Here is a 27,736-nt window from a genome sequence, read left to right as displayed (position 1 = left end):
TAAAACTACTTTCATTTTATAATGACGGTAGTTGTAAAGTGCTATTATTTCCAAACAAGTCATTAATTTGTTTGGTAACTAAAATTAAAAAAAAAACTGTCGTATCCATAAAATTGAAAAATCCTGTTTTGGAAGCACCAAATAACACAGAGGTAGGGTAGTTGCAAATAAAATCGCACCATTTATAAATACATTTATTGATTCTCTTTACACGGGACGCACGCGGGCGCAGGGGGCCACGTGACGTCACACGAATATATTTAAAGTCCTACAATAAGACGAATGTAGCAGCAAAACAAGTTTCACATGCAGGGTTTACATTACATTCCTGCATCTTGCATACAAATCTCAAATGATTAATCCATCCAGATCTTGAACATGGTTTATTTCTCAATTACATCTTTAACACCATTATAAATATGTGGGTAGTTTGACATTACAGTTGTCCCACCATTTCATTGCAACAACTCCACAAACATTCACTTTTAATTAAATACAGGCAACATTTTGTCCGTAATAACTATGAATTTAATACTCTTCTAAATTGTACGTCTAAGTCCCGTGTGGGAAGTCCTATATAAATACTACATCTATTTGTTCGGTTCGAACATCTAACATAAGTTATTCGTACAACACGCATAGAATCTCATATCGTATCACTAATATATATTTAATCTTTATCATAAAGAATGTGTACAACACAATATAACTGCAAGTCTATATGGGACCGTTGCTTTCTGCAAGTACCCTCAAATTATCTCAACGACTCCAAATAATCGTCGTTCCCCGGCATCTGGGGACGGGACTACACAATGATTTGTTAATAGAACTGTTAATCAATGTATATTAAAATGATTGCGTTAGTGTTCGAGAACACGCATGGAGGCAGTTTTGCGACTACCTCGCACACTATGTGGTTCACACTAGAGTCCGTGGCGCGCACTAATCGCGCGCATCTAGTCGCGGGCGCCCCCGGCGGGCGGCGCGGCCAAGTCGACCGCGAGCACGGCGGCGGGGGCGGCGCGGCCTCAGCTGCGGCGGTGGCGGCCGCCGCGGCGCCGGCGCTCACGGCGCGCGGGTGCGGGATCGGGTTCGGCCCAGCGCTCGTAGGCGCGCTCGCGCTTGAGCCACTCCTGGTACTTGTACCACCACTCCTCCCACTTGACGTAGTCTGGCAGCGTGAGACCGCGCAGGTAGCCGCGCTGCTTGTAGTACTCGTAGCGCACGCGCACGTCGTCCCACGAGGGCAGGCCGCCAGGAGCGTTGGGCGGCAGCGCGGACGGGTAGCAGCCGGCGGGTGCGGCGGGCGCGTCCGGCGGCTGCGAGCGCTCGATGCGCACGTGCAGCGTGGCCTCGCGCCGCGTGATGCGCATGTTCTCCAGACGCGCCGAGCGGTCCAGCGACCACTGCGCCATCTTGCCGAAGCGCTCTGACAGCGTCAACCGCGCGCCTCCCGGCGACGCGCTACGCTCCGTCTCTGACGACGACGAGCTGTCGGCGAGCGCCGCGGCGATGGCGCCGGGCGACACGCCCCCGCTCGCTCGCTCCCCGCCGGCACGGTCCCCGGTCGCACGCCCTCGTTCTCCCTCGCGCTTGATGGCCGCCACGTCCAACTGCGACCGCTGCCACTCCAACACCTGCCGACAAACATTCCTTGACCACACTTCCCTGATAGAAAACTGGTCATCCACCTATTGGAGGCCGATGGTTCCACAAGCAAGAGAAATTCTATGTCAATGACTTCGGTTCTACAGATTTCAAATTTGACCTTGTAGTAAAACTTTCCAGGCAAAGTTCTCTGGAACCCCTTGTACGTATTTTTAAGGCCCATTATAAGCAACCACATCTTACGTCCGTAAGCCCTGGCAACACAATAATCAAACACCTTTGTCCTTGGACATTGCAGTACTATGGATGTGACATTTCAGGGCTTCCAGAATTCTACCATTGACATTATAAGAATAAAAAGTTATTTATATGGACAATCCAATAAAAGAAAACCTATATATCTAGTGTGTATAGGTTTTCTGCCATCACCTCATCATCAGAGTCTACAGCTCAGCAACAATCTTAAAGCCATAAAGTAAATATCATATAAAAAAAACTTAGTAAATGGTGTATTTATACTCAACTCACTTATATAGGTATTCATCTTTGCACTTTTTTCTAAGAGAGAAACCAAGATAGACAACCTTCTAGAGAGAATACAGTTACATGTCAATGCTCCTCTTCAGCTCAGAGATACCACAGCCCACTCAAAGAGTACCCTCAGTACTTAAAATTGAAATTCTTAAATTCTTTATTCAAAATATTTGCGATTTCGTCATATTGACTCACAACAACATCTCAGGAACCTTATGGCATAGATATTTATAATTTGATAGGAATATTACTTTCGCTGAGCAATACTCAGCTCTATATTTTAGCTAAAATGGGGTTGAGGAGGCGTTCATCATATATTTGAAGCAAGGAGAAGTAAACATGATAGATTACATCTCTTACTGAAGTCCACATGAGTCTATCACTTGTTCAGATGATAGTTGCCTCAGATCTGAGAAGAACAGGCAAAATAAACTCAGCAAAGCTACTATTTTATATGACCCCATTGTTAAGGCCTCTCGTTCTACCCTTATAGTGGGTGGACTGGGTCATATTTTATAATAAAAAAAATATTCCCATATCTTTTTACTATTTTCTTTCTTATTTATTCATCACATTATCTTCTTTCGTCATCTTCCTTCCTCATTATTACCTGTTCTTCTTATCCATGCTTCATACCTTCCATGCATCATCTTTTATTTGTCACTATTCCTACAATATTTTTTTGGAGTTTATTTTTATTTCGGTAACTTTTTTAACATCACTTTACAGTACTGCAGACTTAGGTCCCAAATCTGTGTTTTTGGCTTTATATTTTTACTTAGCACCCTTTTATTTTCTTGGCATCTATGTTTATTTTTCAGTCTATAATTATACATTTAATTAATATTGAAATAGCCTGGAGGCGAACATTAATCCTAGTAACAAGAGCGATTGTTACAGAAGCTGACATGATGAACATTATTCCCAAGGTGTGTCACTTTATAAAAAAAAAATATGAAGATATGACACTTGTCGCTTCCTTCATAATTACACTAGCAATCTAAAGACAGCAACTGACCTTCTCCTCCCTGGTCCTCTTGCTGGCCTCCCTGGCCTTAAGCAGCTCACGCGTGGGCTGCACTGCGCGTGTGCTGCTTGCAGTCGCTGGAGGCGGCCGCTTAGCTGGTGCACGCGGTGGCGGTGAAATCGACCTGCAAACAATCATACATTTTACATCAACCATACTGTCATAACTCTATATTATTTTATTAAAGTACGGTAGACACATTTGAGATGCAGGCGAAAGAAAGCAACTTATCATGTGATACATGAGTTTATAATGATGGCCATGTAATATTGCTCTAAGTTGAAATTCTACATCCAATACAAAACCATTGATAGCTGATAAGTTATGACTCTGAAACATGGTCTTTTGATAGATGTCTTTGTAAAGGAAGTTGCCAGACACTGTATGTAAAGAGGCTAGTACCAACCACTCCATTGAGAGTTTGTGTGGAAGGTCTGTTGTCTAAAATAATGAAAAAGTAACTGTTGAGGTAGCACAAATGTAAGTTGGTTTCTGGAGGGCATAAATGACAAAGCACCACTGGCATCAAAACTGTTATCTTCATTGGACTCTCAAACTCACTCACTTTTTAATGCAGTTTCCAGTTCTTGAATTAAATTGAAATAGTCTTTTTCCAGTACAGCCTTCAAGACCTTTATCAAAAAGGTTTTTATCTCCTCAATCGTGTCAAAACGGCATCCCGACATTGGTCTTTTGTGTTTGTTAATAGCCAGCAGTCACATAGAGCCAAATCAGGCGATTACGGTGATATCAGAATGATATGAGTAGTTTTTGGCAAAAAAAAATCGCAAATAACCAATACACGCAGTATTCCACAATACATACTTGACGCGTTTGAGATACAAAACATCCTTCAAAATGATTTGGGCTGAGCCAAATGATATTCTCAAACATTTGACAATCAGATACTTGGCAAATGTAATAGACAGTCCTGCCAATATAGGAAAATAGGAAATGTCTGGGAGTTTTAAATGACAATTACACCTTACTTTTCGATCACAGCAGTGAGTATATGTGTATGGATATATATATATAAATATATAGCATAGCATTATGAAATATATATATATATATATATATATATTTCATAATGCTTCCCATTTATCTTTAAACCTATTATCATTTACTTTTAAAACATATGTCAGAGACAATAAATATATCTCTTATTTTATTGGTGGTGTCACTTTATCAACTAACATGTAATCTATTTGTGCCTGGCAAATGACAACACTATTTTAAATGAATACATCCATTCAGGAGTGTTGATATTGTTTCTACATTAAATATGACAGTGTTATTGATTAAATAACGTGTGACCAACTTACCCAGGCTTCACCATCTTGGGTGGAGGGCCTTTCTTGTTCTTGGCAGAGCATACTGAGCAGGACTCGTCTGAGCAGCTGCTGCCCGAGGACCCAGACGGTGATGACTGCAGACAATGAGCATGTTATCATATTTGGATCAAATCAAGTTTCGGTATATACAAAGATGGATAAACTAGATAAAAATACTAGGCTCTATTACTTTTATATCAAGTATTTTTAAAAGATTATTATCCAAAGAAAGTAAATGCAATTTGCATCCTATGATCTTTCTAACAGGTGGTGCTTATTTTGCCTTTATTTGATATATACATATACTCCATCACTTGTTGACAAATAATTCTCAATGCCAAAGCAGTGAAATTTGACGCCATTTGTAAAAATTAAATTCACATTATAACATTACTTTTGTTCCACCTGTTATATATCCACAAACCTGGGTGATTACTGTGTCTTTTCTCCTATTTCAGTCAATAAATGCACACAGCAAACCATAGGACTCCTCCAAAGATATCTATGAGGAGATATACCATTATTACCACGCTTGGCAGGTGGGTTAATCACAGTACAGTATTATGGTACATAGATGATGCTGCTGACCATCCTCTGGACACTTGTAAAATAAAAGCACTTGTCTAAATATAAGATTGTATCTAGATAATAGGACTCAAACCTACTATAGCAATTCTACATCTACTACAGCTTGATTATCATTGGTTACTATTTTTTCCACCGTCGTGTTATTTTCTTTCTGCAATTTGTACTTGATATTACTTCATTCAACTTTAATGGATAAAAAATAAATATATATTTTTTTTTTTATAAAATTTTAGAGTTTTGCCAAACAGCCTATCAGCAAATTTCTACTTAACGTTCATTTATGGGACAACTGGTACATGCAAAATTTGATCATGTTTTTCCTTCCGCTATTTAATTCAATTTTTTCTATTTATCTTTAACACAGGGTTTAATAATATATTTTAACCGGACTTTTAATGTTAGTATGATATAGACATGTGTAACTTGTAGACTTATAGAGTTACTTGTTTGTTAGAAGATTGTAACTCACTTTTCTTGGGTCGGGGGGTGAAGGCGGACGAACGCCGCGCGGCGGTGGGGGCGGAGGCCGGGGGCGTCGGCGCGGGCTCAGCCGACGGCGTGGACTCCGCAGCGGGCTGCGCCGGCTGTCAATGTTTATTAGTTTTATTAGCAATTAGTTTTTAATTGTCAATTAGTTTTATTAACAAGCGGAGTGGTAGTGGACGAAACAGGTGGCTACTGGGTACTTGGACTGAACAGGTGACCTTGTTAAAGTTGTCGGAAAACCCAGGTCTAGATGCAGGCTGGTTTCAACTAGTCCTATAGAAAATCTATGGAGGAGGCTACATCCAGCAGTGAACTTCCTAAGGCTGAAAAATGATTGATTTATAATAATTTAACTTTTAGGTTTTGTATTAAAAATTTCAATAAAATTAACTCCTACTTCAAAAAGGAAAGATCAAGCAAAATGAAATAACTAAGGTATTTCCATATGAAAATATTAAACTATATATCTGTATAATCAAGTTTATTTTGATGTCAAATATTTCAAATGAGAACTCTGGTGATTGATGAGGTTATAAAAAAGTATATAAATATTTATTACATTACATAAAGGATCTTGTAGATATACAATACACCAGCTTCATTTTATGTGGTCATATTAAACAAATTTCTGAGATGTTTTATGGACGGATTTTTTAAATAGTTAATGTTTTTTTTTATAACCACTCGTCTTTACCAATTTCGAAGCTAAATTATATTTCTTCATATTTTGAAATAAAGCTTCTATAATTTTAATTAACATTGCTAATTGACCTTTTATTTTAAATACGATATTTTTAAATTATAAATTTGATTTAAAAGGTTATAGGAATCCATTATTACTTAATAGGGCTCCTACGTGGTGATCTTCGTGGACTTCTACGGAGGCTCCTGGAGCGCGACTTCCGGGGACTTCGCCTCGGTGTACGAGAGCGTCGCGACACCAGCGGAGACCTGGAACGACGGCCTGGCAGCGGAGACCTGCTGAGGGATTATTAAATAAGTACCGGTATATGATAGAAGATAAGAATTATTAAAGTTTGTATATGTCGTTATTTGGCGCAGCCCAAGAGTAGAATGTAAGAATGATACCAGATATTGACCACCCTCTTTTTTTGAAAATAAAAATATAAACTTTTGAAAATATTAAAGTGTTATGGAACAACATGGAGCTGGTGGACAGATGACTTAAGGTCACGGGAAGTCGCTGGGTGCAGCAGTATCGTGGCTATCTTTGGGGGAGGTTATGCCTTGCAGTGGACATTTAGAAAGCATTAATTCCGGACATTCATCTCACCAGGTCACAGATCGAGATTCTTCATAGTGAGTCATACTGAATGATAAATTTATACTTAACTTCCAAAAGGCCTGGTAGCAGCGTTAAAAATGAAACACATAATTAAACACCTATTTATATATGTATAGATTCTTTTATCTCATATGTAGGGTGTCCCATAAATTAACGCCAATCCAAATTTTGTTGGCGAGAGTCAGAAAACTAACTTAAACTGTCACGAAGCACATTTGCACATTTATTTTCTTACAAAATCTGGTCTCAGTGCAGTGCGAATGTTTGTCTTTTTTATTGCTTGTAAAATTGAATAAATGTTATTTGGTAACATGACAGTTAAAAAAAAATCTAATAGTTAAGTTTTGTCGTCATAGTCACACAAAGAACATCACGGGGTGTATACAATTAATTTAATATAAGATAATTTGAAACTGTGAATTTTCTACGGTTCAACACTCGCTACACCATTTGATTTCGGCTTGACGTATATGTATGGGACAATCTGTAAAAACTTTTAAAGGATGAGTATATAGTCCATTTATCATGAGTTTCTAAGCAATATTTTTCAATCTTTTATGTATCATGGCCCACCTTAGCCTATCTAAAATCCTTCCGCCCCCTATGTACCATATATTTTTTATATTAAAGCGAAAGGGTTAAACGCATGTAGAGTACACTTTGAATTACAATACCCGGCGATAAATATTGCACATCGACTTTTGGAAAGAGGCTACCTGTGACGTTTTGACAGTCGTTTTTCAATGGCGATAGAGTGCGGTCGCGTCCAGTCTAAAATATATATTTAGAGTTGTTAACACCCCCAATTTGAAATAATTTTAAATTGTGCTATGGCATCTTTAGGAAAAAGAGGGAAACTTTTACGAAGTTAGTCCCAGTTCAAGAGCGAGTTGCAATTGTCCAGCCGTGGACATCTAGCATTGATACGTATTTTAGAGGTCTCTTCTAGTGTATCAGATTTTTTTCTAGCAACATACTTTGTTGTAAGTTAACGGAGCACATCGTGCTCGGGTTTGAAAGATTCTCGAGTAGCGACCCGAGCCAGTAGACACGGTGCGTGTAGCCAGATCCCCCCCCCCCCACCTGGAAGTACTAGCGACATACTCAAGGTCGGTGTTTTTTGGAGGAGGACCTATGCCTTGCAGTGCGTACTTGTAGCAAATCGTATGTAATTTGACTATTAATTATAAATCGTGCGAGAAGAGCAGTAGCCGAAAATTATATGTCGATATATATTTTATTCTTGCATATTTTGCTTGGACATTTCACGTGTTCATTTTTAATGCACCCCCCCCCCCCTTCTGCGCTCCAAGAACACGTTAACCCTTTGGCCTATAACCACTAGTCTGACTGGTGATGAAAAATTTGTGCCATATGCGAAACCACGAGTCTGACTCGTGGTGAGGAATCGGCGCATAAGATGCCGCGTATTATTTTTGTCAACTGATTATGATTGCACCCTAGACGTCTAAAAATATTTGTACCTAAAACACTATTATTTCACAATTGTTTTCATTGCTCTGAAAAACATATGCCATGAAAAGTAGACATTTTGCGCCTGTTCGGGTTTGCGGCTGAAGAGACGAATGGCACGGCGCGCGACAGATTCTCTTGTTCACTATAGCCCGCGCAATTGGCAGATATCGTGCAAGCCAAGGGGTTAAGACGTAAATACAGAGAGCGAATCGAAATCTTCTACCAGAGCGTGTTACGTATAGAATATTTAGATTTAGAGGAGAAAGTAGACATCGCAGCTGGTGATGTCGTTGGGACGACTGTTCTTGACTCTAGCTGCTGAAAAGCATATTGTTATGTTCCTGGCTTTTACGAACATGTGGCGACATGCTATTTGAACATGAATTTATACCTCGTAATGAATGAAGAAAATAGACTTCTGATCTAGTTGGACCATGGATAATAAATTCATGTGTTAATACCTGGATCTCCTCGGCACTGGTGACCTGGAGCGTCGCGGGGAGACCGATCCGGAGCCGTCCAGATATAGCTGCTTGTAACCCGTGTGGCGCCATCTGTTAGTACAATAGAGAAATTCATGTTAATTTCATCATCAGAATGTTGCGTGTGCGTACTATTGTTGGAATTTAATAAAATGTCGAATATTGTCGACCTGGAAGGCAGTTGTGACAACAGTCGGCGAGAAACTCAATAATTGCTCTTAACAAATATAGTTTCACAAAGAGTCCGCGACAACAATTAGCTTAAAAAGTACGTAGGTGTTAAACTTGAAGGGAGCATCTAGTCAAGTGACAAAATCGTAAGTTTTTGTATCACTTTGTACGTCAATATTTTTTAATGTGATGCCAAAACGCTTATACAGCCTTGACTAAATCTTTTAGGCGTCATAAATCACGTGCACCCCTAAACTTATTTTAAAAATTACTTGTCCGGTTCTAGATAGAGTAATACGGGGCTGGTTCTGGTAATACGCTAGTCCAAACAACCGGACCCGTATTTCCGGTTGCGAAGCGACTAAAGCCGAGTGTCTCTTTAGCCCGGGTTCGTGATATGCAGTGCAATCAAGTATTAAAAGGTTTGCAGAGACTGTTTCTCGCGTCAATAAAATTAAAACAAGCAAAAGTCGCGTCACTAACTAAAACACCGCAAACAAACAACATCTGAGCTCGCTGCAGCTCTGTCTGAGGACATTAAGGTTTTTCAGCCCTTGAACTATAAGAACTCACAGAGGCTGGAGCAGCTAAGAGGCTGCAAGGCCAAAAAGAAGGTTCTTCAACAAAAGGATAAATCATTTGGAATGGAATTTACATGGAACGACAACACATAGTCAAGGCGTGAAGTCTCTGCACCGTGGTGATCTTTGGGGAGGCCTATGCCTTGCAGTGGTCGTTCATCGCCTAATTTTTTGGTTTGAGCGTATATTTCCTAGCACGAACTCACCGGTTGGGATCTTTCTCCTCTACCTCCAGAAGCTTGCGGTCCCAGCTCCCGGGCGACGCCTGGCGTGCGCGTTTCATCACATTATCAATCTCCTTACGTCTGCCGGCAGGATTCGACGGATCTATTGACAAAATAAAAAAAATATATAAGACACCTTTGTTTTCTAAATGCACGTTTCATATTATCCAGAGATTGCCCAACTTAGTGTAAAAGGTTTAACACTAGGTTTACGGGCGTTTCTTATATACCCATCTCTAGGAACATCTGAACTTTGACCATGACCGGTTTTCTGGATATTTTGGATCCGGTACAGTCTTTATACAATTCCACAAGTATATCGATGTTAAATCTTAAATATTATTAAAAAACTTCGGACAATCTGAAACACCCCGCTTTCATACTATGTTTTATTATATAACAGGGGTGGCCAAAATGCGGATCTTTAAACGATTATTTTTGTTTCTGATCGATTTTCGAATTATTTTAATATTTAAATTTATATAACCCACGTCAGCTGCTGGGAAATCGAAACAAATTACTGGTGTGAATAATTATTATTATTATTATTGCACCACAACATTAGCGAAATCCAAACACCGATCGTAATTAACTAACCGGCGTCTTGAGTATTGTTAGGAGTGCTAGCGTATCTAACTTCAATACATATATTTTGTACTTTTTTGTTTAATTTCAATAAATATATTATTGTAAAAAAATATCCGTTTGCGTGTTTTAAATGCGTATTCAATTTCGGATAGCGAAAAATTTCAAATTTCGAACAATGGCTCGAACTATCAAGGAGCTTGGCCAATTGGCCTTTGATTTCTACATGTATAGGATCAGGGATGAACAACACGCGGCACGTTAAACTTGAATTCATTTTATCGATTATCTCTCATCAATATATTTTTATAAAGTTAAATATAATAAAATGGTAGTACATATTAAACCAAAACCATCAGAAATGACTGTCCATCAAGACTGGGCGATGGTCAATTCAGACTTTATTAAGTAAGAAAATGACCAATATTTAGCCACTACCGCACATGCAGTGGTAGTCGTGCATCAAAGTGCACCGCTCGCCAGCCCGCTGATAAATGCGTATGCGGCAAACAATGCTGAATTACACAACTGCCACCGCCAAATCACTCAACTCGTGTTTCACTCCTCCACAGGGCATCTTCGGGAGTTATGTTACACCGATTAGTGCCAAACACAAAGTTCTAGTAGACGTGTTCGGTCCTTTTCTTACTTAGGATGGACTTCCGCAAGGTAACGCCTGATTCCATTAAATATTCAGACTTTATTAATCATCATGTATCGTAAGAGTACCAAACTTCACATTACAAATTTCAACAATTTATTTTTTGTGTGTTTTTATTGTTTATTTATACTCACAATAACGAACTTTTACTCAACGACCTATCTCCTACAATTTACGCTCGTACACCCAACAAGCTTTGGACAATGAATGGTATAAATTAGATGTTAGGGGTGCCAAAGTATCTACCATGTAAATATCTTACAAACCTAACTTGAATTAAATAAAAGTATGTCGCATTAAGTATACTCTGCATAATGCGTAAGAGACTATCCCTGCACATAGTTTTTCCTTTTTCAATGGCGAGGAAAATTGAATCCAGGTGTAACAGTTAAAATTGTAAATACATAGATTATATGTGTATTTACAGTTACAATTCGAATACAGTGGCAGAGATTACGTCATTGCTGGCGTCTAAATTCAAATCAGCGTTCGAATTTCAAATGCGGCCCCACGTTGGGAAACACTGTTTTATACTTTTTAATCCAATTACTAGTAACATGCTGTTATATTTTGATCATCATTTAAAGTTGACTCATGTACATGGTGATTGGTCGTAGGTAGAATAATCTCAATTGGATTTTTATATGCGTATGTTAACATCAAACTGGGCGGTGTTCAATATAAAAATAACAAATAGAGAAAGAAAAGTTGATCAAAACATAGATGTTATATTTTGATCATCATTTAAATTTGACTCATGTACACGGTGATTGGTCACAGGTAAAAAGGCTTTAAAGGAGTGAAAATTCATTCATTCCGTGTCAATTAATTTATAGTACACCCTACATAAAAATCAATGGCTTCAAAAATATTAAATAACGTAATAATAATACTGCATGCTATTGTTTACTACCTTGCCCTTGCTGACTTTGTACTACCAGAAGTGTTGTACAGTCATCGCATTGCAATTAAACAAAATTATAGTATCATATTTCAGAATTATCACGTCATATACTGTCTCAACGTGTGGCCCAAGCCCCACAGCGGGGCAATTTGATTGTTCGGGAGGGGGGGGGGGGGGATACGAAAGTGAACTCGACACCAGTTTAACCTTTTCTCTTTAATATCAAAAATGTGTATGTTAGATAGGGGGGCGTAAGAATTTTTTAAAATCTGACGTTGGGCGTGGAAAACAAAAGGTTCAAATATATTGGGTTAAAAAATATAGTAGTCATAGTACGGAGAATTCTCACGTAAAGCCTGTATGTGTCTTGATTTGAAATTCAATTGCAGTGCTTCAAATACAAAATCTAACAACGTAATAAATGGTAATATCTATCTATTGTAAATATATATTGCAATGGGTGTTTCTATCAATATATAACATATACAAATCAAGTCATAGAAGCGTAAGGTAAACTATAGTCGCTTTGTTCTTTGAATAACATATTACATATACACCAATATCTGTATAAAAATAATAATACTATAAATGAAAAAGTTAACTAATCCTTTATAGGTCTAAGTATACGCATATATAATAAGTTTAACAAGATATCTTAATCCATGGATGCACAGACCGCGGCCCGCCGATCGAATACTGGTGGCCCGCCGACAACTAAAATAATACTCTCGTACATTCGAAAACTATTGAATTCTATTCCAGAATAAAACCAAAAAAATTTAACTACCTATACTCCTGGCGGCCGGCCCGCCATCAGTTCATGATTTGCCCGAGTGGCCCCTAGTCTTAATAAGTCTGTGCAACCATTTCTTAAACGTTCTTCTCTTTAGCTACAAATCTAAAATTTAAATACATCTTACTATAGCATTCAATGGTTTTAAGTTGATCGAAATGCGTGGAACTTGGTTTGTTGACTCATTTACATGGTTCATATTATAATGTACACATCATTGTTAAATTTCATTTAAAAGAGCAACTGTTGTGTTTCTGTCTGCCTGTTAGAGCAGCGTGCCCGAGCGGTAGCTGGCTGCTTATGACTGAATAGTACGTTTAAATGCGAATTTTAATTTTAAATTAGGTCGGATTGGTTATTTTGCAACTGGCTATGCTCGCGACTTTGCCCACGTGGAATTTAACAAGAAAAACATTGTTTTTTTTTTTTTTTCCGTGTAAAATTTTTTTAAATAAAAACAGCCTAAGCTACTCCTTATTACATTAACTACCTGCCAGTATTAGTCCCGTCAAAATCAGTCCAGTCATATCAAAGATTAGCCATATGTGATAGCATATATGATAAAAAAAAAAACAAAGAAAATGTAATAGTTATGGTACGAAGAGAAGAATGGTTTCGAATAAAAGGAAAGAGGGATATGAAAGGGAAAGAAAGAAAATAAATGAATGAAAGATCATAGAAGGAACGATAAAAGAGCGCGTAAATAAAAATATTACATGAAAAAATAATTAAATGAAAACAAAGTCGCGGTCCCACAATAGATAGGGGTACAAGGGGTACCCATAGCGGAAGCTATAAAACAAAACCTAGGCATGTAGTAAAAAACGTTATTTTTTAACAATTCTAACTTGTATCGCTAGGGGTTTGTTTACAATATATTTGTTTTCGCGTTTACTAAGCGCAGACAATAGGGAGTGGGTTGCGAATCTTCGATACGGATCTTTGATCTTTCTTCTCCCAGCTGCGAAGCACGGCAGCGGTATTTTTTATATTATTCTCTTATGCGTAAATACAGCTAAAATGTATACATATAAACAATACAGTTTTACTCAATTGTACATTAGTTGGTACATTATGTTATTTCAAGTCGCTGCCCAAGCGCTACAGACCGTTAAATGCCTTGAGATTTAGGACAATGCGCCGAGCCAACTCATCAAAAGAATCTACCGTAGATTTTTTCCAGAGAAGGTCCGGTAAGAACGGAGGTATATTAAGGTTTTCGCATAAGATCACGTGGTTACGTCTTTTAGATTCGAATCGGGAGCTATATTTTAATATTACAAACAGACACTCCAATTTCATTTATTTATATAGATAATTGTTCTGGAAAGCAGGAAACAGGTACATCAGTGTGATTACTCAACAATTAGTTTACCTATTGTCATGAAGAACAAACTCCACGCAAGTCTTCCTCCTTTAGAATCACGCGACAACGAATTAAACTGTCGATGTTCACGACGAAGAGACTAGTACAACAGACCTGGGCAGGTACTTTCAAGCGACGCCCACTGCAGGGCATGGGGAAACCCAAAGATGGTCACCATGACTGGTCTAGCTCTGCTCGCATCCACAGACCCTTCGCGACCTTCACTATGTCATCGGTCCACCTCGTGGAGGGGAAGGGTGGGCACCCACGCCGCGTCTACCGGCTTGTCGTACTATATCAACAACTGCTTCTGACAGAATGCTACTGTTGGTTTATTTGCATTTACAGGTTCCGAAAGTTTAATGTACCACGGGTACGAAAGGAACTTACCCGAAATTTTTAAATAACTTAGGAAACATAAAATAAAATGAAATAAGAATAGCTTTTTACTCCTATTACAACTTATACTTTATAGCTAATAATTAATATCATTAAAGATACTATAAAAAACTATACTAACTAACTTTGAAACTATACTAACTTTGAAAGAAGAACAAAAACTGCTAGTGACGGAACGCAAAATCATGCGGAAGATCTTGGGACCAGCGAGAAATCAAGACGGATCTTGGAGGCTCCGAAAGAATGCCGAAATTGAGACTTTAGTAGCACAGCCAAATATCATTGGTGAATATAAAGCTCAACGAATCCGCTGGCTTGGTCACTTGGAGCGAATGGGATCGGATCGGAGCGTGAAGGTAGCGTACCTGGAAAAACCGAGGGGTCGAAGACCAGTGGGTAGACCCAGGTATCGCTGGATAGATCGCGTTGAGGCAGACTTGCGCGAATTGAATGTCAGCCAATGGCAGACGATGGCGCAAGATAGAGGAAAGTGGAAGTCTCTCCCTTCGGAGGCCAAGACCCACTTTGGGTCACTGAGCCAGCGGAGTAGTAGTAGTAGTAGTAGTAGTAGTAGTAGTAGTAGTAGTAGTAGTAGTAGTAGTAGTAAAGATACTATATCAGGGGTGACCAACCTGCGGCCCTTTGAACGATTATTTTTGTCTCCGATCGATGGTCGAATTATTTCACAATATTTAAATTTATATAACCCACGTCAGCTCCTGGGAAATCGAAACAAATTACTTGCGTAAATAATAATTATTATTATTCCACCACAACATTATCGAATCCAAACACCGTTCGTAATTAACTAACCCGCATTTGAAATAATTACCGAGTTGTGCTACCACCACCATTCGTTAAATTTGAGATAATTATCTGTGCTAATAATATCTAAACTCTATAAACGTGTTTAGTTTATATATTTTTAATAAATATAATTTCTTTAAAAAAATAAACCCTTTTGCATCTTTTAAAATCGTATTTAACTGCATCTCGCGAAAATTTTCAAATTTCGAATGATGGCTTCGACTATAAAAGAACTCGGCCACCACTGCTATATACTTTTTGATAAAAGTATTTACTATGGAAATTTAAAATATTTCAAGCAATTACATTAGAATAAAAAATATTTTAAACATTACAAGTACTGTCCTCTTTGTCGTGGACTTATCCCAAACATCTCCATTCATCTCTTTCCCGTGTTTCAGGCTTCCATAAGTGATCCATCTCTGATTAAAGATTTCATTCCACCTTCTACTTGGTCATCCTCTTTATCTTTGCGTGTCTCTCGGCATGCATTCTGCTATGCGTTTTACTCGCCTGGTGTTTGTTCATCGTACAGACGTGTACTGCCCAATACAACTTGAACAGTCCCACTCTATTCCACACACCTTCTTCTTTTCCTGATGTTGATAATATTGAGCATATCAGATAGTTTGAGACCGAGCATGCTTCTTTGCATCTTACGATGACAGATAGTCTTCATCTTGATACATTGATAAAAATGAAGCAAAAAAAAATCTAAAACTATACACTAATTATATGCTCCTGGTTATAAAAAAAAATTAATAGGCCATATTATCACTGCTGCCCGAACGAGTGGTGGAACGGAACAGCGGGCGCCTGACCTCGAGAGATACCCAAGAGCTCCTGTCTTAAATCATGGTCGAGGCCGCTACATCCTCTACCATAAACGGGGCCTTCGGAGTCGCGGGAGTTTAGGGTGGGGGCCCTAAACTCCCACTAGCTTCGGCGACTTTGACGCGGAAGATGGTTCGACGTGGTCTCCAACCATCGTGATAGCACCACGGGGATTTGGGGGTAGTGTATTCGTATACACGCATACCCCGGAACCGGCTATCGTAAAAATCACACGGCGCGAGGGAAGACCGCGTGGCAATCCCTGACCGGGAGATACCGCGGTCCCCCGTAGCGCAGAGGGCGATCATCAGGGGGGAGGGGGGTGTAGGAATCCCACATACCCCTGTCCTCCCTCCAGAGGTGGGGCATCTTGAATATCCGGAAGATTCCTTCCCCGAAACCAAAAAAAAGGCCGCTACATCCTTTTATTTTACCGAGTTGAAAGGCCGCAGAGCTCTTTAGGTCGCTTCGGTGAAGCCTCCATGCAGTGATAACTCAAGGGCCCCTATGAGGGGGCTTTGGCTCGAATTGTCACTAGTCGATAAAATTTGCTTCGCATTCCGGCAACACGGCACCCTAGAGATCCGAACCTGGACATGGTTTGTCAGTTGCTTGTTGGGTAAGCGCTGGGAGATCTAGTATCCCCCCGATACATGCTACATCTCCCAGCTGTTGGTATCCCCTGTGATATACGATCCGACCTCTTCCCACGAGACCGTTTGGTTATCGAATGACGATCTTATAGTTGGTCGCGTCATCCGGAGAGTCCGGAATGTCTCCGTTTCAAGACGGTGTGGCGTTTGAATGTACCCGGTGTGATTGTATTGTAGGTAGCGGAACCTACGATTGACATATATAACAGATCTAGAGAATAGATACGTTTGTTTAGTGTCTTTTAAAAAGTATTTTATTATTATTATTAGGGGGACCGGTAAGCAATGTCGCTTTCTTAAGTTAAATTCACACAACAACACTTTTAATAAGTTTTTATTTCTAATCAACAGTATATTCACCTTCGTTATCAACAACCTTTTGCCGTCTAGTAGTATACAAAATAGATGACAAAGCGGTAACAATTTAATCGGTTTTTCTGTAAAATATGTCGACAGAAACGACGTTACTCTCCCGTCCACCTATTAATTTGGTCTAGTTAAAATATTTAACCACGGCATTTATCCGCCCTTACATATCTGATTAAAAATGTATTTTGTATATATTAGGCTTTGAGAAATAGACACATAGATGTGATAGTCTTGGTACAAAACTCAGTGCGAGGGCTCCCTCGGCCTTCAAGGTCTTGGATCGCATGGGCAGGCTTTTCATGCAGTAACCAAACACAAGCACTAAAGACGCCGTTCAGCATTTTAATTCAAGAAAGTCAAATCTCAACTTTGTCGGTTTGCTATTGTCTGATTAATATCACTACTGCCACTTCGGAAAGCGTTAGCGCCGGGAGAACTGGCAGAAGACACTCCAGCAACGCTTCTATTTAGTATAATCGAGAGTCGGCATCCTCTGTGATTGTGTCAGATACAGTGAAAATTTTATTTCTTCCACCACTTCTTACTTACGGGAACCTCGACTCTGGTCCCAGTATATTGTTTTCATTATAAAATAAAAAAAAACTACACAAAGTTCATAATGAAATGCTTCTCAGATCCAAATATATTTCGGACAAAAAGGATTGAAGGAATTTCAGTTACAATATTAATTTCATACTTAACGTATATACAGCATGATTGGTTAATTGGACATATAAAAACTTTAAAGAGGCAAAAATGTATAGCTTTTACATTTATTTACAATCAACCTATATAAAGTAATAACTCTGAAACTTAGTCAGTAACTTGTATCAATACAAAGTCTGCATGGACAGATAGTAAATAATAATTATTATCAATATATAGTTATAGTAATTTAGTAAAGCTTTTTCTTACTATATTATTATCATGATAATGTTCAACACTTTTGATTGATTATTGAATTGAGCCCGTATGACTCGCAAAAGAAAATCGTAGTTTTTTGCAAAAAAATAGTTCCGAATCTATTGAAATAAAATATTAATTATCAAAAATCATACAAAACATTTTTTACATATAAACTCTACTTCTGAAACAAATTTTCGTCATACATTGTAACTGCATTGCACTGTTTTTAGGCGATGTATGAATCGAAATTATGACAAGTAGATAGTGATGCAGTAGAGTAGCCAAAAGTGGCAATGACTTCCTCAACAAATATTGGAATTATTATATTATAATATTATAATTCCAAATGAGAAGAGAAACTAATCACATGCTACTAGACTATTGCCTAGGCCTGATGGGACCATTTCATGTTATATGATTAATTTTTAAACCATATTATGAGTCAAATTGGTTCACAACCGTAAAGATAGGTATACCACATTCAATATTGCAAAATGAAGAGGTCTGTAGATAAGAGGAATGAAAGTTTACATATATTTATTTCCTTAACAATTACATGTAATAGTTTAAATTTCAATGAGTTAAATTGGGTCGATCTAGTGTTGAATTCATATAGCAAATATAAATCACACAAGTAGAGACGACGGGAGCGTGGACTTATTCTCTGTTGATGTTCTTGTCGTTGGCCCGAAGGCTTTTACAGCTGTGAAGTTAAAAACTAAATATAATCAGTTGCACGATGACGCTCGCATGTAGCAAAGCGCTCTACCCGTGTAGAGCTGTGTATTGTTTGTGTTTATGTGTGCATGTTGGGTGGGCAGCGTGGACTACAGGCGAGCCGAAGAGAAATCCGGTTCCAACCACGGTCCGCCCACGCTGTTCGCGATTAGTGGGCGGGCGGCCGCTCTATAAAAACAAGTGTTGTAGGGAGCGTAGAAACCACTGACGACACAATTCGCTGACTCCATAAATTTATGTGAAGGGACACTGCTTATAATAATTGTCGATATTACGTAAGATGTTGGTACTCGAAATCTATTGTCGGAAGCGGTTAACGATTTCGCAAATTATCGTTCTACCTCCATAACTATTTTTGAATGTTTTATGATGCTCACAAATGAGTTGTGACATGTCCGAACATGCATCCACATACTAAATTTGAAGATTATACAAAAAAAGTAGTCATATAATAATTAAATTAATGATAACCATCGATCAAAACTGAAACACGATTACATTACCCGGCGATAAATATTGCACAACGAATTTTAGAAAGAGACAATCGGCTAAATTCGGCTTCGTAGAGCGTTATCTAAGTTGCACGACTGACAAAACGTCATATAAGTAGTATGGGACAGACATAGTGCTCTGCGAAGCCGAAATTATCCGATTTTCTCTTTCCAAAAGTCGATGTGCAATATTTATCGCCGGGTACTGTACAGTTGAATGGCACGGTGCGAGAGAGATTTTCTTTGTTTTAACTATGGTTCTCAAAATCTGCAAAAATCGTGAAGGCCCAGATTAATAAAAGATTTATTATGTGCGACGCGTAAAAAAAAATTAAAATTGTAATTTTCCCATTGGTTAAAAAGGTTGCTCACCCCTGGCATAGGCTATTATTCTACCGACCACAGTTCTTTATATTATTTTTTCAAATGTAGAGTGCATTTAGCACTGGGGGCTTTCACAGCTCCATCGGAACGGAGTTCAGGGAACGGAAGATCCTTGTTTCTTATATGTACAGTGCCATGTGTTACATGTAAAGCTTCAAGCTCAGCTCATCGAAAAATAGCTTTTACAACTACACCAATACCTCGCTTTGCGTCGTTTCGTTTTGCGTTTTATTCGACGTTGCGTCGCTGCTTAATTAGTACTAATTTTCACTGTGCGTCGTTAGATTTTCGGGGTTGCGCTGTTTTTGGGTTAGTCTTTAATTTTTTTTTAATTTTCCTTTTTTTTCTAAAAAGTGGCAACGCTTTTGTTTTTAATAGTGCCATGCCATCAAAACTCACTTTCTAACTAAAAATCAACGCAAATTTTTCAGTTTTATTTTCACTTTGTTTTGCTATTTTTGGAGTTCAGTTTCAATTAGGTAATGTGTTGTGCTTTTTTTTTTAAAGAGAATAATAAATTTATATAAATTTTTACGTGTTGTTTCTGGTTACGAAAAAAGTTAATTTTATTACAATTAATTTATTGGCAGAGTTATTAAATTTTTGTTTTTTAAATGTATACTTTTCTCAGTTTTCTTTTTAAAAAGTTGTATTTTCGTGCTTGGGTTTGCTTAAAAAAATCTTAATTCACTTTGCGGCGTTTCAATTTATTTATTATAGTTATCTTAGCACTAAAACGAACAAGTAGATTATATGGTGCAATATTTAAAAACATCGTATATATTATGAAACTAAATTAAAATAAAAAAAATCTGTACGAGTGTTTTCCAACGAGGGTCCCACGCTCTACAGGTGGGCAAAAATTGACTCCAAACAAGTTTAACTATTTCACTTTAATATAAAAATTATATATGTTACATAGTGGTGATCTTTTTAAAGTAGGGCATGGTACAAAAAAAGGTTACAAAACCCTGTACAGTACCTAGCGATAAATATTACATATCGACCTTCGGAAAGAGACAATCGGCTAATTTCGGCTTCGTAAAGCGTTATCTCTGTCGCACGAAATACAACGACTGATGTATTGTTTCTGAAGATGTTAATGCTGTTAGCCCTATGGCTTTTACAGTTTCATCGGTACTGAGTTCACGGAGCAGAAGGGTCCGTGAACTAGATTTAAACTGGAAACTATAAGTTGGTGGGGCGCCTACCAGTTGCACGGGGACGCTCGCACGTTGTTAAGGCTCTTCGCGGTAGAGCTTTGACGGGGCGTGTTGCTGGAGTGTGCTTGCGGGTTGGGACGGCAGCGTGGACCACAGGCGAGCCGAAGAGGGATCCGGATCCATTCACGGTCCGCCCACGCTGTTCGCGGTTAGGGAGCGGGCGGCCGCTCACCAAAAACGGGTGTTGTGGCGTTGTGGGTGATGTTTTGTTCTGTTGTGTAGAACGCGACGACCTTGTGTAGTGATGCAGGTGCAGTGGTTGCTAATGATGCTGAGTGGTTTGCGCTTGCAGTGTTGCGAGTGTCTGCAGGGGGTGCGGTGTGGCGAGTGTTCTGTGGTAACCCTCTGATGGGCGTGAAGAGAACGTCTTCAGGACGTCGCTTGGTCTTTACTGAGGTGTGGGAGGAATAGCGTGAGGCGCTGGCTATTAGTGGATTGAGTTGTGCGGAGGCTGACTCAAAGTAAGTTTTTGAGCATGCCAGAAAAAAACTCTTGGACCGTGGGGAGTTTGAGGTCGCTATGGAGGTCAACGTTGCGCTGTAACCAATCCGCCCCCATTGCTAACCAGGTGAAGGGGTTTTGGAGCGTCTGTAGAGCGTTGAAGTTGGTGGGTGCGGCGTACGCGAATACAACGCTCGCGCAAGAGTAAACTGGTCTTACGCAAGCCTTGTACAATTGCAGCTTGTGCTTAAGGGACAGTTTGCTTGAAGAGCAGATGATAGGGTAAAGCCTACTGAGGATGTGAGAGGCTATATTCCTGACTTGGCGAATATGTTGGTTGAATGTCAGTTTGGATTCGAAGGTGACCCAGAGGTATTTGAGTAGAAAGAGAATCCCCGAGTTTTTATGGCATGGCGCAATTAGAAACAAGTGTTGTGATCTTTTGTTTCTAAACTAAAGACTCGAACTCAAAACAACGCAACCCCGAAAATCTTACGACGCACAATGAAAATAAGTACTAATTGAGCAGCGACGCAACTTTGAAAACGACGCAAAGCGAGGTATGTGTGTATGTGGTTTGATGTTGAACTGACTGAATTATTTTCAGATGCAGCATCCGAAAAATCTGGCAAAATCTGTCTCTCGTAAATTTTTTCGCATAAAAGGGAGTGTAATTAACATCATTACGTGCCCAGTATTCTTGTAGATTCGCCAACAGCATTGTCCCCATATTTATTATCAACTCCATTAAATGCCCACATTTTTTCAACGGTTACACTATGCCAAGTTTTCCATATCGAATACGGCGATCGCGTCCTGTTTCGTAGCTTTGTTCTTAACTATTTCATTTACAAGTTCGTCAGTAAAAACATTTTGAAAAAATCCAACGGCTGTTTCGTCTTTGCGGTCCTCCAGGAGCATATCAGGCTATGAACTATATTCTTGAGGGTATCTCTTCGGATGCTATACAACTAATCCATTCAGAATTGTCACATTGTGGGTCTTCTGCAGTGTCACTAACACTGTCGCTTTCACTGTCAACTATTCTGATCTTTCGTGCTCTTACACCTCTGACTTCTTCACTATTATCACTGCTGCTCTCTAGCTATATTCGGAATCTCCTCGTTTAGTAACTCTAAATCAAACTCGTCTTCACTCGAACTTCCACCACAACTAAACATCACTAACTTCCAACACCAATGCGTTCCTTGGTAACGGGTATGAGAAATTAGAATTTTTCTATTCGTTCTGCCAAGGCTGTCAAGTTCGAACTGATGCCGAAAATGCAGTCCGCTTCATGATACCACACTAATCGCAGATAAGAAAATTTTAAATGGTTTGAGGACATTGCGGCGACTTTGTATGATCACGTACGTAAACAAAATATCAATCATCACATGAGGAAACATAAATAATTTACATAGCTCAAGCATGCAATGTAAAGAGTTAATTCCATATTCCATCACAGCACTAAAGAATTAATACAAACTCACAAACATCAACACATACATCACTTGAAGCAGTACGACATTCTTATCGTGATCAATATTTTGAGGCGAGAGACGTGATTTTGACAACCGCATACAGATTTTGCGCATGCGTACACCAATGGATTATTAGACAGATAGACAGATAAGCGAAAGCATTTTGACAATTGTGATTATTTCGCTAAAACCTTAACAAGGACTCATCCGTCCACCTTGCCCGCCATCTAAGGAAATTCAATGTTGCACTGGCTGGTCACTAGTCTTTTATAACCTTGTCATCCTCAGAAAACTAACTTTGTTCACCTGTTCTTTACCTTTTCAAAGCATCCCACTTTGAGAATCAGATAAAACATTACATGTTTGAATAGAAGGTCCAAGACCTATTTGATATGGATATTAAACTTCACTTAACTTGTGTATTTATTATTTTATTATTAACACTTTCTTGTACACTGTAGAGGAATAGAAAAGAAACAATTCATAAGGTACAAGAGGCGGTCTTATCGCTCGAGGCAATCTCTACCAGACAACCTTTGGATGGTGATGAGAGACATGAAGGAGAACGCAGTTTAGGGTATACATACATACAAATTGTATATTCATATATCCAATTTTAATTTGTATTATATTGTTCAGTAAATGTATGTCTTTTTTAATAATATGTCAACAGGATTTTGTTTATGTTATTTATAGTATTTTATATGTTATACATGTATCTATCTGTTATGGTTGATTGAGATGTCAACTATTTTTTTCTATCATTTGTATCTCTCAAATCAATGACAGAGGCTTTTGTTTAAACAAATATTCAGAATCCTTTTTTTTATCATAAGCATTCTCTTCTGCCATTCTTCACAAGGTCTTTTAATATATCTTCTTTCATTAATTAAATTCTCTCATGTACTCTTTTCTTTCGTTCACAATTATTATACACATGGTCTCTTTTCCTTTGCCGCATTCTTTTAATATCACACTGACACATCACATTGTAGGAAGTGATTCATCTGCTCTTATCTCAGCGGGCTTGTTTCATTTTCTCATCAGAGTTAGCCTTACTCAAACCAACTCAACTTCTCGAGAAATCCCAGCAAACCGGAATTCTTTTCCAAAAACAATTGATCAACCAATTAACTGCATGGGACTTACAAGTTCTGAACTGGAGACCATTAACCATTTAACTGCATGAGACTTCTGAACTGGAGACCAAAGACCAGCAAATGCAGAGTAAGATGACCATCCAAGTTAACAAAGTTGTCTTAAGACACCAGATGCTTGACACTTCCAACTGGTCTTAGTGGATATCTATGGAGGGGGCATGAATTTCCAGTAATGCTAAATGAAGATGATGATCAAAAAAATTTATTAAGGCTTTCTGGATTTTTTTTATTATTCTGGCTGGTTGCAAAGAGAGGAAAAAACTATTACATATAATACTTATTTTACGGTTCCTATTAAATCCAATTTACTTAATCATGATGGCCGCCCCATTTGCACTGGTACTTTGACTGATTGTAAATAAATAAACACTGGCAGAAAGTCTCCGCAGCAGTACCTATGCAGCCATTTTCAAAAGCTCTAACACAAATCACAGTCACTCACCAGTCAATCTCGAATGCTGAGGGTTGCGATCCATGTGCAGGCGGTTCTTGGAGGCCGCCTCCGCCGCCCGGGATACGGAGCCGTTGCGTCGGGAAGACATTCTGCAACAGATACAGTTCATGGTGAATTCAACTGTATAATAGAAATATATATACTCTTAATATTAACATAAGGATTTAGGCATGAACAAACAAAAGTTTACACATGAGTTAGAGAGGACCCTTAATCAGTGAGGATAGAAGTAGCCAGGCAACACATTGGTGAAGGTGAATGCCAATGCATTTAAAGGAGCCCTGCCAAACGAGTTGTCACTCCTATACCCAGAATCCACATGGAACATCCATAGAATGCCTTGAAGTAACATATCTCATAATGCAATTCCACTGTATATCCCAAACATATTTTGAATATCTATTATTCCTCAAAGAGCTTAGCTAAAACAGAGATGTAAAATCTATCACCAACATTAAAAATACACACTTTAACATAGATTTTTGTTTGTTAAAGCATTTTTAGATATATGGGTATTGGTTTGAAATATTATTACATAGGATTTCTTACATGATCTATATATATATATATATATATATATATATATATATATATATATATATGTGTGTGTCAGCTTCAATGGGCTTAAGATGACTACAATTTGAAGTCAAATTAAACCAGTATTTTCCAACCTAGTGCCATGCCCCACCTTAACTTTTCTTAAATTCTGAAGCCCCTGATGTGTCCTTGACTGATGTGTCAAGTCCACTTTAAAAATGCCCACATGTGGGACATGGGCCTCACATTGAGAAACACAACCCTTTTGCAGTAATTCTAGATCTCTTTTTGGAGCCTAGGCTGCTGCCATGATATTAATTATTTGACCAGATTGGGACACTGGACATTTGGGCACCTATTGGGCACTTGGTATGGATTGGACTCTGCCCGAGATCCAACATCATCTAAGTGATATTAGGTTAAAATAAATATCAGCATTATATAGTTTTATACTATTTATGCTTAAAAATAGCTTTGTAAGTGGCAATAAGAAAGTACTAATGGGTTAACAATAATAGACATGGCAAGAGAGAAAAATCTTATTATTTACAGAGTTCTCTATACAGTGGATCCCTGGAAGAGAAGACTACTGTTCACATACTACTCCTGTAAATGGAGATAGAATACTCCAGAGCCATCCAACTCATTAGGGGCCACCAAGAGATAGCTGTCCACATCAAGTATCCGCTACCATTTATCAAGGTTTATACAAAATAAGCAGTATCATTTGGTTGAGGAAAACAGATCGTTCAGACACGACAAAGGAAACTGAATCTTATAGTCATCACTTTAGTGTTTATTTATTGAAAAGTGCTATTTGATGATAGACCTTTTAAGTTCCGCCAAGTTAAGAATGTTAAAGATGCTTAACATATACTTTTCACTGTGACTTAGCTTGTTGCCTTGAAACCTTAAATTAAGGCTGTATTTTGTTCAGAGGATGCTTAGTTTAATATGGATACTCCACAGACTGAATCAAACTAATATAGCCACTAAATTTTCCTGTAGACTGAATCAATTTTGAAATATGCCAGATAACATACATGAAGATTAAAAAAATATCTTTGAAAGTTTGTTTAATGAAATAAGCCTTTAGTTAGAATTGATTTGTTTATAAACAAATACATGTGCAAAGAAAATGGCATTAGTTTTAATTTGGCAGCCCAATTGGAGGAATTGGTGGCAGATTATTCAGACAACTCCAGAGGAAGTGTTTATCACCAGGTCTTAGATATGCACAATTACTAGTTCCAAAGTGAAACAGAGTACATATCTTAGTTAATAATGCGTAATTAGAATTGATTTTCGGACATACACGAAACGTTCAATTTAAAAATGTTCGGACACGACTTTGTTATATGTAACTATATTACTTGGCTTTGTTTGTAGAGGGTGTCGGTGTACTTACCAAGAAGTTGCATTTTGCGAGTAAAAATAACTTTGGATTGTTACGATGCAAATTTGACTCATCAAACGCAATTTATTGAATTTTTTTCGCCCGTCAACCAGACATTACCAATAAGAGACGACAAGTCCAAATGTTATTAAAGATGTTGCGACAGTAATTCCAAAGATGCGATTTAACTCAATTTGTACGCAATTACTTGTGTACGGTACAAATCTATTTTTACTTTCACAAAATGGCTGCCCAAGAGTATCGATCGTGCGCCCTCAACTCACCTTGGACAAAAAGCTTACCTTTAAAGCTTCGAGAGCGGGTCGCCAGGAGCGAGGGCTCCAAACGCGCGCGGCGAGACGCGAGGGGCGAAGCCCCGGGGCAGACGCGGGCGGTGCCACGCGGCGGGGCTGACGAATCGCCCGGCGCCGCTGCAATACAACCGATATACGCATAAGCATCACGAGTCGCGGGCCCGACGGATGCCGTGCGAGACTTCGCGTCCGCGCGGAGGACGCCAGCGCGAGGCGTCTCTGCTCCCGGGCGAGCAGTTCGCGACCGACGACCCACCCTCTCGTCCTTTGTCTCCATCCGTCTCAGCTGAACATCAAACATACTAAATCCACCTTAATAAATCACAAAACAAAGTTACGAACCAGCAATATTACAACACGACAACTTTCACTGAAGTTCACTGGGCGTTCGCCGGAGACAACTTGTTATGCACTCCCGAGGCACACCTCTCTCGAACCATCGGCCATTTTGTTTGGCGAACAAAATTCGCTCGAATCGTTTCTTGGAAATGCTGCGTTTTGTTACACCAGCCAAGTGAAAGGCGTTACTTAGTGATTTTTTTTTATTACAGATATCCTCAATTTATTTCTTTAACATCACTTTTGCAAACATTAAATATGACAAATATTAAAAACTCTATAAAAATAAATTATTTTACTAGAAATTATTAAAAACAATATAGTATTGGATAACTAACTTATAAAAACTAAACGCAACTTTAAAGAGTTGCCATAACATAGAATTATTACTTCTTTAGTATAAAACAAGTAATAAAATTCTTTTAATACATTTGATTATTTTTTTCAAAACTTACTCAAATTAAGTAATCGTCAACTTAACTAATACTTTAAATTAAATTTACAAGCCTCAGTTATAATTTGAAGTTTCTGTAAATGATAAATTTTACTTGTACTAATCTTGCAAGAAACTATCTATGTGACCGATTTCTACCGATAAGAAGATTATACCACCTGGTTTCGGTAGCATATTTGATGTTTCCAGTTACTAATATCTGAAAGAGGCTTTTGTGTTTTAAAAAC

General features: G+C 38.6%; 1 protein-coding gene across 3 annotated transcripts; it reads right to left on the bottom strand.

Moving 5' to 3' along the window:
- Positions 1–181: 181 nt before the first annotated feature.
- On the bottom strand, positions 182–27,178 carry LOC137926180 (serine/arginine repetitive matrix protein 1). Of its 3 annotated transcripts, none has more exons than XM_068769742.1 (10): positions 27,059–27,178; positions 26,705–26,833; positions 24,458–24,558; positions 9,800–9,920; positions 8,821–8,913; positions 6,418–6,558; positions 5,561–5,675; positions 4,495–4,598; positions 3,161–3,293; positions 182–1,637 (listed from the first exon to the last, which is right to left on the bottom strand). In XM_068769742.1, exons 3-10 carry the CDS (start codon positions 24,555–24,557, stop codon positions 1,029–1,031), a joined length of 1,416 nt encoding a protein of 471 aa, XP_068625843.1. In that variant the 5' UTR covers position 24,558; positions 26,705–26,833; positions 27,059–27,178; the 3' UTR covers positions 182–1,028. The 3 variants fall into 3 exon arrangements, with proteins under 3 accessions (XP_068625843.1, XP_068625845.1, XP_068625844.1); XM_068769744.1 differs by having other exon boundaries at positions 6,418–6,555; XM_068769743.1 differs by lacking the exon at positions 26,705–26,833.
- Positions 27,179–27,736: the final 558 nt, after the last annotated feature.

The sequence above is a fragment of the Battus philenor genome, unplaced genomic scaffold (genome assembly GCF_028537555.1).
Source record: "Battus philenor isolate CCGP_79_NKW_IND1 unplaced genomic scaffold, ilBatPhil1.0.hap1 SCAF_29, whole genome shotgun sequence".
In the NCBI taxonomy this organism is placed as follows: Eukaryota; Metazoa; Arthropoda; class Insecta; order Lepidoptera; family Papilionidae; genus Battus; species Battus philenor.
Note: the sequence above shows the minus strand (reverse complement) of the source record. Positions and strands in the feature narration are given on the sequence as shown.

Coding starts and splice junctions, on each gene's coding strand:
- LOC137926180 (XM_068769742.1), bottom strand. CDS start 24,557: ATGTCTTCCCGACGCAACGGCTCCGTATCCCGGGCGGCGGAGGCGGCC. Junction 4,599..5,560: donor CACCCCCCGACCCAAGAAAA/GTGAGTTACAAT, acceptor CATTGTCTGCAG/TCATCACCGTCTGGGTCCTC. Junction 1,638..3,160: donor AGAGGACCAGGGAGGAGAAG/GTCAGTTGCTGT, acceptor GTTTGTCGGCAG/GTGTTGGAGTGGCAGCGGTC.